The sequence below is a fragment of the Mycteria americana genome, chromosome 6 (genome assembly GCF_035582795.1).
Source record: "Mycteria americana isolate JAX WOST 10 ecotype Jacksonville Zoo and Gardens chromosome 6, USCA_MyAme_1.0, whole genome shotgun sequence".
In the NCBI taxonomy this organism is placed as follows: Eukaryota; Metazoa; Chordata; class Aves; order Ciconiiformes; family Ciconiidae; genus Mycteria; species Mycteria americana.
In genome coordinates this window covers 23,706,884-23,724,487 of record NC_134370.1, presented here as the reverse complement: position 1 = coordinate 23,724,487, position 17,604 = coordinate 23,706,884, and the positions used below count along the sequence as shown (strand labels likewise).

The following is a 17,604-nucleotide window of genomic DNA, read 5'->3' as shown; positions in this document are numbered from 1 at the left end:
TAGCCCCTTCAGCCTCCACACAGGCATCTAAGCTTTCTAAGCAAATATTTTTGTCTGCCTTACTGAGGCATGGGAAGACTCCAGCTGCAGCCAGGAAGGTGTTTAGATTTTGGCTAGCACACATAGTTAGCAGTGCCAGAGCACCCTGCCTGGTCTACTGAAAAGGTGTGGACTATATTACTCCTCTAATTGCTCAGTTAATTAACATTAGACAGCTGCTAAAGACTTGTCATAAGGCACATTATGAGTTTACACTCTGCTTTCCCAGACAGAGCTCCATCTGTACCAAGGCCATTTAGTTGCCAGGGGCATTCCCTAAAAGGAGGCAGCTGTTTGACCTATCTCCAGCTGATATTTCTCCAGCCTGTGATCTCCTTCACCCTCCCACCATATAACATGGAGGAGTCTTATCTTCTCTTCTTCTGATTAGATTTTAAAAGCAGGCAAGACTAAGAGCACTGGTTATCCTGTAAGTAGCAGGGAAGAGCAGTTCTGCTAGAAAAATAAAAACATTGTAAGACAATTCCCAAAATTTCTTGTTGGAGTAAGAAAGGAATTAAAAAGCAGTTGCCACCACCTGTTAACACCTTCCAATCACACAGTATTGGCAGAATCCAATTAAATAGAACAATATCTGCTGCCTCAAGCAAGATACTGTTCAGTTCTTTGCTTCCATGTGTATAAGAGCTGCTCTTCCCCTTTAAAGGCCCCTAGGCAGTATGATTAAGACTACTTATGTGTCTTTTAACAGGGGGAATTTCTAATCAAGCCAGGGGGGCGAGAAAAAAAAAATATTTTTCCTTCCCCTCAAGCATACTTGCTCAGGGACTACCCCATCAGCTATAAGGAGATCTCAGTGCAAGTGCAAGCACCAAAGCTCCCCCAGCCTGGGCAGCAAGGGGTGGGGTGGAGCCCCTTTCCCCTTCCACCATCAGGAGAGGTTTTGTGGACTGTTTTTGCTCAGGACCTCAGGAAGCAGAGAATGATCCTGCTTAGCTGCCATGACTGACCTCACCACACTGAACTGCTCCTGACACTCAGAACAGCAAGTTTTACGTCTCATCTCAAAAAAGCACATCCATGGCACTGTTATGCCAATGGTGGTGTCAAATTAGCTTTAATCTGAGAGCTTTGAAGGCTCCTAACTGTTTGCTCGTGCATGAAGGTTTAAGATTAATCTTTAAATCAAGTTTGAATTTTTTCCTGAAGTTCAAACCACCTAGGCCCTTTGTTTTTTTCAGTTGGAATTAAGTTTCCATGTTCTCATCCTCCAGAAAAAAAAAAATCCCACCTGCCCTTTTTTGTTTCCAGAGCAAGAGAGGTAGGTTCACATACAGCATCATTAGGAAGGCCCATTTGTGTAGTGCTTTGCCATCCCTGCCTCCAAGTCCTGCCACATGAGCACAGCCCTGACTTACCTGGTGAGCTCAGGGGCAAGTGGGCAATTCCCAGCTCCTCTGCACAGTCACATACCAGCTCTGCATCCCCAGAGGAGAAGCAGCTGCAGAATTTGCTTTTAATTAGTTTTGCTGCACTTCTACTCAGTGTTTGAGAGGAGCCAAGGTAAGTAAGTACTTTTGAAGGCCACCTTAGCCACTGACAGAAATGCAGACACCACCCAGCATCACTCCTGTCTCAGTCTGCAGCTTCCCAGAAGCCCAGGCCATGACAAGGACTCCCTCTTGACAGCAGCAGACACTTAACAGTAATCCCAGAGCAGAATAATAGCCAGAAAGTGAGATGGATTCAGAGAAACAGCATTTGGAAAGCTCTCACAGCCATCAGGATTTTTGTCTTGCCAACAAAGGCTTACAGCCAGGGTCCCCAAGACACACTCCTGTTCAACACTGCGTGCTCTGGGCCAGGGAGAGAGTCCCACAGACTGAGTGGGTTTGACAGCCACTTTATTGCAATACATTAACTTAATGCGTTACAGGCACCTTCCTTCGCCACAGCACAGCAGCCACAAGCACCATGCACAGAGCTGCCCCAGTTGCCACAGCAGCAAACCCCAGAGCCCAGGGGGCTGCAGCATGCGCAGCTGCTCCTGTGGGTGGAGAGAGGCCCCAGTTAACACTCCTCCAGCGAGGCACAGGGATGCCTTCAGGGCTCAGTCAGGAAAGACTTAGACCAGCCCTCTTCCCCAGCCTGGCTACGCTGGGCTGGCACGCTTACCAAGGCCATCCTTAGCTTTGTCCCATCTTAGCTCATCCTGGAGGAAAATCACAGGGCCTTTGCTGGAGACATGGGAGGCACCGTCCTGAAGAGGATGCTCAGCACTCCTTTTACCCCCTACAGAGCAAAATAGGTGAGAAGATGTATAGCCCTGAAGGTCAGCAAACTTTGTCCAGGTCAGCTTCTCAACACAAGAAGCTCTGAAGGCCAAGCCTTCCATATGAATCAACATGGAATTAAGAGCCTATGAAAACCTCTGCCTTTTTGGCATAAGGGCAAGGGCCCTTCCTCAGGGAAAAGGAGCAGGAAATGCCTTGTCAAGCTGTCCATGGCTCAAGTGAACTAGTCCATAGCCTACATGTCCTCCTACCCCCCAGCTTGGGGGCTAGACACTTGTTGCCCCTTTGGATGGGGAAGCAGGAAGGCTAGGACACTTACTGGCTCTAGCAGGACAAGTGATGGTGCAGGACTCCTGTACAGACTGGTGGCACACAGAAGCACTGCAGTGCAGGTACACCTAGAAAGAATGGGACACAGCCTGGAATCACTCAGGCAGTATCTGTAGCCAGGTGGTATCCTGGTGTGGTACATTGACCCTGGCCAGCAGCTAAGCACCCACACAGCCACTTCCTCAGTCCCCCTGCCCTGGCCCAGTAGGGTGAGGAGAGAATAGGAAGAGCAAAAGCAAGAAAACCCATAGCTGGAGAGAAAGACAGCTTGACAAGTGAAGGGGAAGGGGAGAGGGAAGAACAAGACCAAAACACAGGTAATGCAAAGGCAAATCACCCACCCCGTTCACACAAGCGTACCGATGTCAGCCAGTCTGAGCATCAGCTACATGGGAAGACAAAATCCTCCAGTGTTTATTGCTGAGCATGGCATCATACAGCATGGAATGTCCCTTTGGCCAATATGGGTCAGCTGTCCCAGCTGTGCTGCCTCCCAGCTTCTAGCCTACCCCATGCCTACTGACTTGGGGCTGAGAAACAGCAAGGAGAAAAAGCCTCAATGCTGTGCAAGCACTATTCAGAAAATAACACACCAATGTTCTAGCTATCAACACTGTTTTAGCCACAAATCCAAAACCACAACACCATATGGGCTGCTATGAGGAAAGTTATCTCCATCCCAGCCAGACCCACTGCACCTGATCACAGAAGAGAGAGGGCAGAAAGATTCCTTTGGCTTGCTTCACATACAAGCTGTAGCCTTGGAGCCCTCTGCTGCCTGCTGCAAGGCAGCTTTGATACCTTTACCATACACCTTCAAACTCCGTCAGATCTGGCATTACAGCACTTCTCCCTGACACCAGGGACACAGCTATCAAAGCACTACACTGTGACCACTGCTAGGTACAGCTGGGACCAGTTTTGAGTATTAATTGATCCCAGGAACACTGAGCAAACAGTACAAGGCATGGTGAACTTCATGTGACTTAACTGCTCAGAGGCTCATGAGATTCAGAGCCCAGATGCTTCCCAGGTGCCAAAAGCTATTTTCAAGTCATTTTGGCCAAGAAATTTAGTTTAGAGAATACTGATTAGCATATTTAGAGCACACACCCTAAGCCAGTTCAACAGAAGAGCTTAGGCAGCAAGCTAGCACTTGCTTAAGTAGACCTACCCTTTCGGTAGTCTCATTTTCTGTCACACCCTTCCAGTGATGCATCTTACCTCTACCACATTTGTCTCGGGGAATAAAGAGTTTCTTGCATCAACCTCTCTCCTCCTGTTTCAGGAGGGGATTTTCCTAGTCTTTGGCCTCCCCCCCCTCAAGAAGGCCAAGAGTCTCATAGTTATGAAGTAGTTCTTATTGCTCACACATGTTACTTATTCTCAATAGGAAGCTAGGCAACCAGGACAGGATCTTACCAGCCCAGAGAGCATCTCTTGGGAAGTGGAGTCCACAAAGGTGAACGTGTAGAGGGTGAAACGCTGGTAATGAGAGGGGAACAGTAGTCCTGAGGCAAGACTCAGAGGCACCAGCTGTGTCTGATAGTTGTCCCCTGCATAAGGGCACCTGAGAAGGAGAGGCCAGCAGTGAAAAAAGTGCAAGTCATTCCCCTGACTCAAAGCTATTTACAAGTCACTTACCCATCCACCAAAAGAGGCCATTGCAGCTCTTGCTGGGGATTGATACTTGGTGTGGCCCAGCAGTGGTGCAGGACCAAAACCAGGTCTGGGTCTGTTCTCTGAAGGATCTTGACTTCTGCATAAACAGGGTCTCTCAGAGTCTTCACAACAGGATAGTCACTGTCAGTATAGTAGTAAGTATAGCTTCCATCTGGGACAGAAGAAACCCAAGAGCCATTTTAGACCAGGAGCAAACAGAAAGAGGCAACCCGAGAGCATCCTTCATAGCCATGTCAGTAAGTTCCCACCATGGCAGGGAAGAAGCTGTGTTAAGTTCACCCATCAATACTCCCTTAGTACTCAGCAGAGACCAGAGCCCTGCACCAAAAGACCTGAGCAAGTCCTGTAAACCTCTCATACCTGAGGCAACACACAACTCCAAGGACAGAGGACCTGGCTGGGACACAGCAGGGAGCGGTGGCAATGTGAAGACCTGAACACTCAAGGGAATGAAGCTCCCAGTGATGGAGTAACTACAGCGGACGTGTAACCTGGTGGGACAGGAAACCCCCAAATCAGGCAGATAAAGGTCATTCCGATATGTCCTTTCTCCAAGACGGCAACATAATAGCTACTTTAATTAGTCATATCCCAAATCTTTCCTCCAACACTTCCTTTTAACAAATACTTGAAACTCTCTTCAGAGTTCAGATTTGAGTCTGCAGAGTGTCATTGATCAGCACCAGCTTTTTTCCCCACTAACTACAGACGTACCAGTCCTTAGCCTACTCCAGTGCCCTGTTGTGAATTCAGAGCTTGTGACAAGCAGGAATTTCTCTAGTGACATTGAACACAGTGGCACCCAGCAATACCACCCCCAGGATATTACCTGAAAGTGCTATCCCTAGTGACAGAGCCAAGGCTCCCAGTCTTCACATCCCTGGATGCCACCAACTCATTTTCATATATGGCCTGGTCTCCAGTCACCTGGAATGACAGACCAGGCACTGTCACTACAGTAAAGTCAAGCTGGATCAATGCCAGGCTGCAGAACACCATTTGACCTCTGGAAGTCTCTAGGGTGCTCATTAAGTAGCCAAAGCCACATCAGGTTGTTCCAGGTCTGCAAGCTCCTGCTATTCCAGCCTAGTGACAGCTGCAGCTCTTACCTGAAAAGTGGTGCCACAGGCAGAGACTGGGAACTGGTACACAACAAAGGCATTGTTTTTCATGACAGGGACACAGCCAGTACTGTGTCCACTGGCCAGTTGCACAGAGTCCAGGATAATGGGTGGCAGGGTCACGTCCCGAGAGATGGTAATGGAAAACTGGCCATCTGGTGTGCAATGAGCTGTCACTGGAGGAAAAGATATAATCAGTCTTGAGCTCAGAGAGAAAAGGGATGGAGAGGAGGCTGAAACATCACAGCAAAGACAAGGCCAGCAAGTCCTGCAAGTTCTCCTGCCTGTAACCCCCAAAGCAAGTGCTAAGCACAGCAAGACAAGTGCAACCAGCTCCAACAGCAAAACTGATTCTGGCCATAAACCCAGGTCTGTCGCAATATGCATGCAAGGGCTGGACACTTCAATGGGACAGAGTATTCTTGACAGCCAAAAACATAGCCCTAAGCCACCTGCAGGACTGGTACACACCAATCCTGTTCTGCCAGGGAAGTGAGGAATCCCAGTTTGCAGCTCCTCCAGGAGGAGGGGAAGACAGTCGCTCACGCTTACCTGTGTTACCAAAGTAACAAGGCTTCACCCTGTCCCTAGGGTCGTAGCAGCAGCCTCGCACTTCACAGTCTCCCTGGCTGATAGGCAAGGAGGCACACGGCAGCCGGTCTTGGCTGAGGACGGCAGAACAGACACTACTGCTTGGAGCATCCAGGGCTGGAAGAAACAGCAGGAGTTTGCAGCTAAAGCACAAAAGCAGGGGGACAAAGACACAGAGGACACTGGGGAAGGTGTCCTGGTGAGTCCACATACAAATCAAGGGAAGTTAGACTCGGGTGAGGGTCAAACACATAGCCTGGAGCTGGCACGGAAGCCTGCTCAGAAGGGACCCGCATTTCCCTGAAACAGAGACTCCCCCTAAAGCCACATACAGGAGACTGGACTGCATGGGATCTGTCAAGATAAAGTGTTCTGGATCAACTCTGGTAGTTAGGAAAATCATTGTACCTAGTCTCTGGCCCAATCCCTGAACTTGCAGGGACTCACGCAGTCAGAATATGGCTAGGAGACACAAGGAACATTCACCTTCTGACCCTGCAAAGGGGGCACAAGGCCCCAGCAAGTTGGTGGCACCTGTGTCCAAACCCTTCTCCAGGGAAGTCTTCTGCACAGCAGTAAGTCCCCTTTCCCAGCTCCCAGACTGACTAGGAACAGCCATCCAAAACTAAGGACACTCATTGCTACAAGATACAGGCAGGGTTTCCCAAGGAGCTGTCAGAGTCTTACCAGGAAGGTCCACAGGGCACCTGAGCAGCTTCTCTTCATGAAGAGTTTTTTGTCCAGCAGCATCTGTTCCTTCAAGCCCAACCAGCATGAGATAATCGCCATCCTGGGGGAGAGCCACACCAGTCAGGGCAGCCAGAGCAGCAGTAGCCACAGTCCCAGCAGAACCCCTAAGGTCACTCACCCATTCAAAGACATAACAGCCACTATAGGAGACAGATACTTTCCTGGAGCCATCTGGAGTCCCAGATACCAAGAGCCCACAGTCAGAGTCATTCTGCAGAGCATGTGCCTTTCCCTCAGTATCTAGGGAAAGATGAGACAGCAGCAGGGGCTTCAAAATCCCATATTGAAGATAGGGTCCATTACAGTCCTACTTTTCTGTAGAAAACAAGGCCCTAGCCAGTATTAGGGTCTGGGCCAGCAGGGGTGTGTGAGGGAACCCAGCAGCCAAGACCATCTAGAGATCCAGGCACAGTACTCCACCAAAACCCTTGACTGCTGGGTCATATAAACAGCCCCCTGGTTACATAAGATGCACTGAAGCTGTTAGACAACACTTCACATCCAAACCTGCCCCTTTCTCCTCATTCCAGGCATACCTCTGCACTATGCAAATATTCAGCAGCAAGAAAGCCTCTTGACACCACCCTCACTTACCCCAAGTAGTCAGCACAAAGGAAGCATTCCCTTCCCAGCCTGGAGGTAAAGTGAGCTGCAGGCTTTCTTGGCCACAAGCCAGCAGGGTGGGATCAGAAAAAACACTACCCTGAGCCCCCACAACCAAAGCAAGGCAACCAAGGAACCCCCAGAAGACCATAGCTCCAAATGCAGTCCTAGACTGCCCTGCAACACCCATCCCACTCTCTTGCTAAGAACCATGAGGCAGCAGCTCTTAGCCTAGCCCTTTTAAATTGTGGAGCCAGCTGGAATCAGAAATTCCTGAAGTGTCCAGGTGGACCCAGCCCAGCAGTTTAACACCTTCCATTGCCCCCACCTGGCTCTGAACCCATCACAGTCTGCTTGCACCCTTTGAAGCAAACCACAGGGCAGGAGCTGAGTTTATGTCAAGAGATGGGTCTGTATTCATACCACTAAGCTGAGAGGAGCTCATCTGTGCAATTTACTGTAGAGCCGCAGGAAGGTCTTCAAACCCTTTTTTCTCACCCTGAGTTCTTCCCACCACTGGCCCATCCAGGAGACCCACCTGCTTTCAGGCTGAAGGAGGTTGTAGCAAGGTGGGTGTTGGTCTCTTCTCCCAAATAACAAGCCATAGGACAAGAGGAAATGGCCTCAAGTTGCACCAGGGGAAGTTTAGATTGGATATTAGGAAACATCTCTTCACTGAAAGGGTTATCAAGCATTGGAACAGGCTGCCCAGGGAAGTGGTTGAGTCACCATTCCTGGAGGTATTTAAAAGACATGTAGATGTGATGCTTAGGGACATGGTTTAGTGGTGGATTTGGCAGTGCTAGGTTAACGGTTGGACTTGATGATCTTAAAGGTCTTTTCCAACCTAAACGATTATATGATGCTATGGTTCTATAGGCAGTGGAAAGCAGCCTGGCTGAGAGGAAACAGGCAGGTCTCTCTTCCTTGCAAATCTCTTCCTCATCCATTCAATAGTTCTCACGCATTACAATGACCCAGCTGTAAGCACCAATTTAGCTAGCACCCAAGACCACCACAAACAGGACATGCAGAGGATGAAGATAGTGAGGCAAACATCTCTGTAGGCCACTAGCCTGAAGCTGATCATGACCCCAGCAAGCTAAAAGCTTCCTGGGATGTCCATCAGGAAAATCCTCTCCTCCTAACAGTTTTGAGCCTGGGAGACTGGGACAGACATAGTGGGAGTGTAGGGGTTGCCCTGGCTGTAGAAAGCTCTTAGAGACCAGTGGGAAGAAAAGGAGGTATTAAACACCACCACCAAGAAGTGCTGGGAAGAGGAGTACAAAATGCCCTGCACATTGTGGGACTGCCTCCAACAAGATCACTGTGTGTCTGGCCTGTACTGTGCACCGCATGTGGTATAAAATGGCAGTGCATGGAGGAGTGACTCAGTCAAAACATTCCTCCACAGAAGCTGAGCAGCATTTGCAGACAGCAGGGGTATCCCCACCAAGCATCCCGGGGAGGAGGGCTGCTGGCTGCGCAGTGGGCAGGAGTGGCATTTCGCAGTGCCACCTTCTGAACTGACGTCCAAAAAGAGAAGGTGCAGGCAGCAAGCCTGCAGGAGATTCTACACAATGATGACAGATTTTCTTCAAGCTTGTGTTTTATTTTAGAAAAAAAAGAGGCAAAGCTACAACACTGGTAGCCTTTTCTTTGAATATCCCTAATATGTGCCTCCAATGAACTTAAAACCAAAGTTCCCGGGGAAGATGGAGAGGAGGGGATTTCAGCCTGGCCTTCCTGGACTTTTACATGGATGAAGAGGACAGATCAGCCCTGCCTGCTCTTAGCATCTGCAAACAGAAGTGAGTATTCAGAAAACCCTTGGACACTACTGTGACATGAAAAGGCCCATGGCTTCCTGCAGGGAAAGGTCTGAATGACTAGTCTTACGGGTTTTCCTCCCTTGTAAATCACCAGTGTGTCTGCCAGGGTGGTGGGAATATTTGGAATATGATTTTTATCCTGATGAAAATGAGAAATCTTGAAAGTATTCCTAGTTCCAGGGCTTTTGCCCAAAGTATGTTGCAAACTGTGAGGCAGAGCTGAGGAGTGAGCTCCCAGGAACGCTGGAACTTCACAGGGAAGGTCATGAACGCTGTCAGCAGAGAGACCTCATGTAGCAGTGCAAACTCCCATGAACTCCACTTTCACCAGGTGGAAGTCCAAGAGCTACATGAACTTCCACGAACTGCCCTGGCAACATCTGAGCTGATTCAGGAGTTTAGGCCAGCAGATTAGCAAGTGGCCCAAACTTGTTGGCAATTCAGTTTTTCCACCAAAGTATCAAGTACGGGTCTTTAAGAAGTGAAATGAGATTAAAAAAAAAAAACTAGCAAATTATTGCACCTATGTGAGAGAGCAAGGATGACTTAAGAATTCATAGGGAAGCTACAGAAACTTTTGCAAGGGATGGAGACCTTCACTACCACCGCTCAACAAAGGCGAAACTCACATTAACACACTGCTGAACAGCAAACCCAGCACACTCCAACCAAGCACCCAGTCACCCAAGCCCCTTGCTAATTCCCACCAAGCCCCGCATTGCCTATCCTTGCAACACCTTCTGCTCAGCTGGATGAGATCTGTCTGCCTGCGAAAGTGTCACAACTCAGGAGAGACAGAGGGGTATGACCAGACTGAGCAAGCTGAGCACAAGTGCTGCAGCCCTGAGGGTCCTTTCTACCTGCTATTGCCACTGCTGTTGGGACCTTGCAGGTACACAGCCCCTGGAGTAATCTTGGGCAGGAAGGCTCCAGCTCTTTTTGAAGTCCTCGCAACACACCAGACATGCTCTGCAGCCTCCCAGAGCATCTCTAGCCCTTTGAGGGGAGCAGTTCCTCATATCGGAGTCAGACATCAACAAAACAGGAACTTGTGCATGCCAGCTTCCAGCAGTAGGTTGGGCGGGCTTCTTCGGTCACTGCAAGTGCAAGGACTAGTTGCCAGGTTGCACTAACCTATACCCAGCCTCTCACAAGTGCAGCTCTGTCTCAGCTTGGGAAGCCATTCCCCAGAGACCCTCTCAAGTTCTTGACTTCTCTCTTCTCTACCTGCTTCTCTCACTCTTTGTCTCCTCTAGGAGACCTTGAAGAGGTCAGAGCCCCAAGGTCTAGTCCCCTTTTCTTATGTCTTTATCTTATCTCTCTCAGCAAGTCCTTTCTTGTCTACTGTGATGTCTGGAGACCCTTCTGCTCTTGCTAGATGGATATTTTATGTTTTCCTCTCTTGTGAGGCCAGACACTCCTAGGGAGAGAGACTGAGGCAATTGCTGTGCACTGAGGAGAACACGTCAGTATGTTCTTTGGCACATCACATGCAGTGCGAACTCCACTGATAATGTCAGGAAGACATCAGGAACAAGCAAGGATGGCTCATCCCACTGAGAGCTTGTACAATCAATACTGAAGAACAGAAAATCTAAATGCACTGAAGTACTTGGAAGATGCTCTCGTGACAGTGAATTTCTGGGAGCGCCTCAGTAGAAGAGTGCGCCCCTAGTGCGATCTCTTTAACAATGAACTTTAGGTGAAACAAAACAAGTTTTATGAGCACATTATAAATTTCTAAACCTCTGTTGGCCTCTGCAGTTGTTTGAGATAAGGCATGTCGGCAATGCCCAATTAACACCGAGAGAAGTCCTAGTTTCGTAACACAGGGCAGTCTAACAAATGATTGACTAGTAACATTGACTAACTGAGCCACGTGATCCAAAACCTGCTGTTGAGCTAACATAGCTAACATAGACAACATAGCCCTGCAGTATATAAACTCAGGTTCTGGCAGCCAGAGTCACTCCCTCCTGAGCCGCAGAAGCAAATGGAGCTCCTGGGAGCAGCCACTGTTGTCCTCCTGGTTTGCATTACTTGCCTGCTCTCCTTCGCAGCATGGAGAGGGAGGTCTGGAAAGGGGAAGATGCCTCCAGGACCGGCTCCCCTTCCCATCCTAGGTAATGTGCTGCAGGTGAAACCAAAGAACTTGGCCAAAACCCTCCAGAAGGTAAGGCCACTTTCTTCTTCTCTCTTACTTTCTTCTGTGGGCAAGAAATGTGTGGGACCTGTGCATGGGGACAACCTGTGGCCATAGCTTGATGAGTGGCAATCCCAGAGGAGCAGAAGGGTCATGGGGATCTCAGCTGCTCCCCCTCACTGCTGTTGCCATTGTTGTTCAGGGCCTGATAGCTGGGAACCCTTTCCACACCCACATTTATCATGAGAGGACCAAATCATGATGTTGCTGGTCTGTGAGGCTGCACTGCCTGCAGTGGGATGCAGCAGCAAGGCCACTTTTCAACTCCTCCTCCCTATCTGCTCTCTGGCCATGTTCTCTCTTGTATTTTGACAGCTCAGTGAAGAGTATGGACCAGTGTTCACAGTGCACCTGGGCTCTGACCCAGTGGTGGTGCTGCACGGACATGATGTGGTGAAAGAAGCCTTGGTTGATCGTGCAGACGAGTTTGCTGCCAGAGGACACATGCCAATAGGAGACAGGGCTAATAATGGATTAGGTATGTTTGCTGAGCTCCTTCTGAGGGGAAGGGCTGAAGGTGCGTTTGGCAGATTAGATCTGGAGCATAAGGGGCGTGAGGGAAGACTGCGGGGAGTGCGTGGGTCCCCACCTGGAGAAGGGAAGGCAGAGTGGGCTGTAATTGCTGGCTTCCACCACCCAAAGAGGGCAGCAGAGAAATGGAGTCAGATTGATCTCAGCGATGGGCAGTGAAAGGGCAAGTGGCAACAGCCACCAGCTGCAGCAAGGGAAATTATGTGTGGATATGAATGATGAATTGTTCACAAGGAGGTTGGGTATGTGGTTGGGTATGTGAAGGCCCAAAGCAGGTAGTTGGACTACAGAACCTCCAGAGATTGCCTCCAAACCACAGTACTCTATGAGACTACCATGTCAGTGCTCTCCCAGGGACAGGATTCACTGTCACTGTGAGCCTCTGTTCATCTCACACCCAGCATGCCCAAGCCAGGTCTTCCCTCTTCCTTCTTCCTCTTCAGGGATTATTTTTAGCAACAATGAGGAGTGGTTACAAGTCCGGCGGTTTGCTCTCAGCACTCTGCGCAACTTTGGAATGGGGAAGAGGAGTATTGAAGAGAGGATCCAGGAAGAAACTGAGTACTTGCTGGAAGAGATCAACAAAACAAAGGGTACGGTCCATTTTTAATATAGCTTATGTTTGCAAAAAAACAATTGTATTAAGGGAGCCCATTTCTTTAGCATAGGATTGAAGTTCCTATGTGTTTGGTCCATGCACCAGCTACCCCTCATTACAAAGCAGTAAATCATTCCGTGATCACATACTGTTCTTTTTGGAGGACCCTTCTGTGTCACTCAGAGACTGTGATCTGATATTTCTACTAACAACCAGAGCTCAGGTTACCCACAGTAGCCATACGTAGCCATAGTTTTGGGGTTTTTTTATGGTTTGTAACTTTTCTGAAATCACAGGAACACCTTTTGACCCAACCTTCATGCTGAGCTGTGCTGTCTCCAATGTCATATGCTCCATCGTCTTTGGGAAACGATATGACTATAAAGACAAGAAGTTCCTGTCTCTGATGAACAACATGAACAACATCTTTGAGATGATGAACTCCCACTGGGGACAGGTACATTCAGTAGCCATTTCACAGTGGCAACATTCTCGCAGGGGAGCAGGAGGCCTCCCTCCCAATGAAGTCCCATTTCAATCTTCTAACCAGGACCTCATCAATGCTGTGTTGCACAGGAGGGAATTCATTCAAGAGTAAGAAGCACCCTCACCAATGGAGTTGGCTTTGCCAGCTAAGTGCAGCTTCCCCCTAGTCCTGAACACCCTTCTTCTCCACCTCTAAGGTTCCTACTACTACTATGCAAGCCCCTACCGTCCTGTCAGACTGCCAGCCTCATAGCCATTCTGCTTGGCTCAGTTGAAAGGGTTGTGGCCTTCCCAGGCTTTTTGCTAATATCAAAGGATGGGGCAATGGTCATGCTATGGACCTTCCCGTTTCTTTCCTTCCAGCTCTACCAGATGTTCTCAAAGATCCTGGATTACTTGCCTGGCCCACACAACAACATATTCACAGAATTTGATGCTCTAAAAGCCTTTGTGTCAGAGGAGGTGAAGATGCACCAAGCCTCCCTAGATCCCAAATCCCCTCAGGATTTCATCGACTGCTTTCTCAGAAAAATGCAGGAGGTAAGGAGACAGCATACAGCCCCAGCTCACCCCCAGACATACCTACACTGAGCCCCTTCCCTTTCCTCAGTAACACAGACATTGGGATGACCCCTTCCCAGGCAGCTGGGCTGTGCAGTGGGAAAACACCAACAATACCCTAGATATTGCCTGTGCTAGAGCTTATAGCTCTGGGTCTGCACACTCACCAGCCACTACCTGCACCTGCTTGTACAGCAAGACCTTCATCTGCTCTCACCAAAACACAGGGACACTTGCAGTCTGGTCTTGCAGTTCTTTCACTGGAAAGCAGTTGGCATAGCAAGGGCAAACAGGCAGCTATGTACCATTCGGTGCACAGCTTGAAAGAAGGTTGGTCTGGGGTTGAGCTTACTGCACAAAGATGGCATTGCAATGTCCCAGATGGCTGCTGCACCTTAGCAGAGAAATACAACAGCTCTAGGTGAAAAGGAAGACCTGGGATGACACAAGAAAGGGCCACTTTTCTCAGCTCAGCCAGAGAAACAGCCCAGCCTTTTCTCTAGGAGAAAGAGCATCCCAATTCCAGTTTCCACATGAAGAACCTGATAACCAGCACCTTTGACTTGTTCATTGCCGGAACTGAGACAACTAGCACCACCGTAAGATATGGGCTTCTGCTTCTTCTCAAACACCCGAAGATACAAGGTACCAGTCTGTGACCTCTTCCTCTCTAGCTATTCCCCTGGGCTGGGTACGTGGCTAACATCATATCCTTCTCCCAACTCTTCTCCTCTCTCTCATATTTTACCCCAATGGGCAAAGTCCTTGCACTGTCATTCCCCCGGGTGGCCGTTGGAGATGCCTCAGCTTTACTGGCATCATCAGCAGCTGCACTCCCCTCACATCCAGGGACTTGACTGTGTCCACATCTTTATCTCCCAGTACTCCTATTTAGCCAAGTCACTAGGAGGACATTGTTTGCATGGGCTGCAGTGGAGCTGTGTTCTAGTCAACACCAAAAACAACATCAAAACTCCTGTGATCTGTGGACAGCTTAGGGAAACTTGTTTAGGTAGGTTTTGTTTTATTTACCCATTTTACGGTTTGTACCTCTCATGGCAGAGAAAGTTCAAGAAGAGATTGACCAGGTAGTAGGACAATCACGAAGACCTTGTGTGGCTGACCGGACCCAGATGCCCTACACAGATGCAGTGGTCCATGAAATCCAGCGCTTCATCTCCCTCGTCCCCCTGAGTCTCCCTCACACTGTGACCAAAGACACCTGCTTCAGAGAGTACGTCATTCCCAAGGTTAGTGGGCAAGCTCCCTCAAGTTCAACAAGGTGGCAGCACGTTTGCTCTTAGGCTGTCAGTTACGAGCCAGAAGGTAGAAATGCTGTGGCCTGACCTTGTTGTCACCCAGTCCTTCATGAAGGTTTTGTCCTCAGGCTGCTGTAGGTCACTTGCAATCCCTTGTTGACGCTCCGTGGGCCAAGACTGGAACAGTAGCTCTGCCCCACACACCTTTGCTCACTTGCTCTGCAGCTTTACCTATCTGCAGAAACACAGTGGGTTCACAAAAAAACAGAGCAGTGACTCCTCACACAGAAGGCAGCAAAGCCGAGGAACTGCTCACTACCATCCAGGAGAGCCTGTGCACATGCTTGGAAGCAAAGTCAGTTGGTTATTGAGCACAGAAAGCCCCTGAGCCACAAAGTGCTGGAGGCTATGTTTGCATTCAAGGGAACAAGCAAAACCTCTTTGCCCTGTTCTTACACGCTTCTTGAGGCTGTCACTGCTGGCCACTGCCAGAGGCAGGCTGATGGGCTAGAGCAACCCATGGCCTGGCCTGGCCCATTGCAGCAATGCTCATTGCTCTTCTGGGTGACCGTGTACAGCAGGGGAACAGCAGCACACGGGCTGTTGGCGTTTTGATTTTCATCTGTCTGTAAAATCAAAAGGCATGACCCGGGGAACTGCTCAGCTTCCAGCAGAGGGCTCTTGTGTCATCACTGCTGGATTATTTATCCCACCCCTCCATCAATGGCTGCTCAGAAAGAGGGAAGGAAGAGGATCGTGACAGGAGAAATTTGTCAGGAGAGGGGAAGAGAGCTTCATTTCAACAACCTCATGTGCTTTTGCTTTTCGGGGCTCACAGAAAAGAAGGAACATAGTGCATCTACAAGTTCATTATTGTGAAACACTAAGAAAGAGGAAGAATTAGGTGGGGTATCCCCAGATGACCAGAGCAAGGAGAGGATAAATGGTCTGAAAGTGAGAGGGAGCATTCAGGAGGAGCAGCCAACAACTGTCCCTGCTGTGACATCTAGCAGGGTCTCCCTAAAGCTGCCTTCCCAAAGGAAGAGTCCCCAAAAGGAAACCAAAGGCACGGGTAGGGCCATGCTGGGAAGCTCAGTCTTAACTTGGCAGGCAGTTGGATTAAGTGATCTAACTTGCTTCCCCTTCATGTTCTGCTCTTCTCCTTGTGTTACTTCAGGGCACCACAATCTTTCCCATCCTCAGTTCTGTCCTCCATGACAGTAAAGAGTTTCCAAACCCAAATGAGTTCAACCCTGGACATTTCTTGAACAAGAATGGCACCTTTAGGAAGAGCGAGTTCTTCATGCCCTTCTCAGCAGGTAAAGTGCAGGCTTTCTCCTTCTTCCTCTCTCTGTTGACGTCCTCCTCTGGGGACCACCCTGCCTTTCCCTATAACACACACTCCCTCTTCCCAGCACGGTCCCACTGGTGCTTCCTTGGGGCTCACAGCTCTCTGGATAATTCCTCCCTGCTGTTCCTTTCCCCAGCTGCATCTCCCATCTTGTTCGGGCCTGGTGGCTTCTCAGACCTCCTAGTAGGAGTTGCCGATGTAATGAAGTGAATGGGACTCATTGACAGTTTCTACAACACCTGTCACCTTCCTACGCAACCACCAAAGTCATCCTTAACCAACCTGTCTTTCTGTGGTAGCTTCACTTTTCCCCAGCAGCTCTTAAGTATCTCTCAGGCTACATGCAACCACTCCGCTACCACTAGCCCCAGCCCTCTGCTTTCTCACCCGTGCTTTACGTCACCTTGCACTCTCTCATGTTGCCTCCTGTGATGCCCCCTCCATGTTTAAGACTTCTCCTGCTCCTGTTCTTCCTTCACACACCCAACCAAATTGCCAAGGGTCTTTCTCCAACAAACTCTTCTCTTACAAATGTCCTTAGTAATCCTGACAGTCATCTCACTGCTGCAGCTGTATCTGGTAAATAAAAGCTGTGCAACGCATCTGCTTAGTACAAACTCTGGTCTACTCAGCAACACCTGTTGAGCACTATTTGCTGTTTTCACTTCCAGGGAAGCGAATATGCCCTGGAGAGGGCCTGGCACGCATGGAGATATTCTTACTCGTGGCCACCATCTTGCAGAACTTTACCTTGAAGCCTGTCGTTGACCCCCAGGAACTCAACATAACCCCGACACTGAGTGGGACAGGCAACGTACCTCCTGCCTACAAGCTCTGTGCTTTCCCTCGCTGAAAAGCACAAAACCACTCTCCACAGTGTCCTGAGCCTGGCTGCTCCTTTACATCTCCCTTACTAAAACCAACGGCAGGAGCATTGGCCCACCTTTCCAAGACCTCCAGGAAGACAGCCCAAACACAGGTACATGCACAGACTAGACACCTTCAAAGCCTCCCAGAACTGCTCCGCCACATTGCAGGGAGGCCCTGGGTGACATTGCATCCTGTTGCACTGACACTCTGTCCACAGGCTCGTTGAGTGCAGTGGCTGCATCAAACAGCTGGTTTTCTCACAAACACAGCTCCCATGGCTGCCCACAGCCTGCTTCTCCCACAGCACGTGTCCCACCAAGAGCAGCGTGCTTTGCAGGCAGATAGCACTGACTGTGTGTACGTTAATGACCCAATAAAGAAAAATCTATTTATGAGGATTTGAGCCATTATTTTCTTCGGGCTGGGGCAGCACCCACATCCGCTGCTCCACTGCAGAGTAGGTCTGCAGCGCCTGTGGCCAGCACCCTGTGGGAAGGGCTGTCCCTCCTGGGGCAAGGGCCCTGCCTGCTTCATCCACTGG

General features: G+C 49.5%; 2 protein-coding genes across 2 annotated transcripts; one reads left to right on the top strand and one right to left on the bottom strand.

Annotated features, from left to right (window-relative positions):
- Window positions 1–1,922: 1,922 nt before the first annotated feature.
- On the bottom strand, window positions 1,923–7,562 carry LOC142410929 (zona pellucida sperm-binding protein 4-like). Its single transcript, XM_075504111.1, has 12 exons — window positions 7,364–7,562; window positions 6,888–7,009; window positions 6,707–6,809; window positions 5,981–6,136; window positions 5,417–5,604; window positions 5,137–5,234; window positions 4,668–4,798; window positions 4,269–4,458; window positions 4,047–4,194; window positions 2,614–2,692; window positions 2,176–2,292; window positions 1,923–2,047 (listed from the first exon to the last, which is right to left on the bottom strand). Exons 1-12 carry the CDS (start codon window positions 7,560–7,562, stop codon window positions 1,923–1,925), a joined length of 1,656 nt encoding a protein of 551 aa, XP_075360226.1.
- Window positions 7,563–11,156: 3,594 nt separating this feature from the next.
- Window positions 11,157–17,363, top strand: LOC142410928 (cytochrome P450 2C9-like). The gene is made up of 9 exons (XM_075504109.1): window positions 11,157–11,377; window positions 11,723–11,885; window positions 12,382–12,531; window positions 12,833–12,993; window positions 13,386–13,562; window positions 14,087–14,228; window positions 14,646–14,833; window positions 16,020–16,161; window positions 16,865–17,363. The coding sequence occupies exons 1-9, from the start codon at window positions 11,198–11,200 to the stop codon at window positions 17,044–17,046; spliced, it is 1,485 nt and encodes a 494-aa protein (XP_075360224.1). The 5' UTR covers window positions 11,157–11,197; the 3' UTR covers window positions 17,047–17,363.
- The last annotated feature ends 241 nt before the right edge of the window (window positions 17,364–17,604 follow it).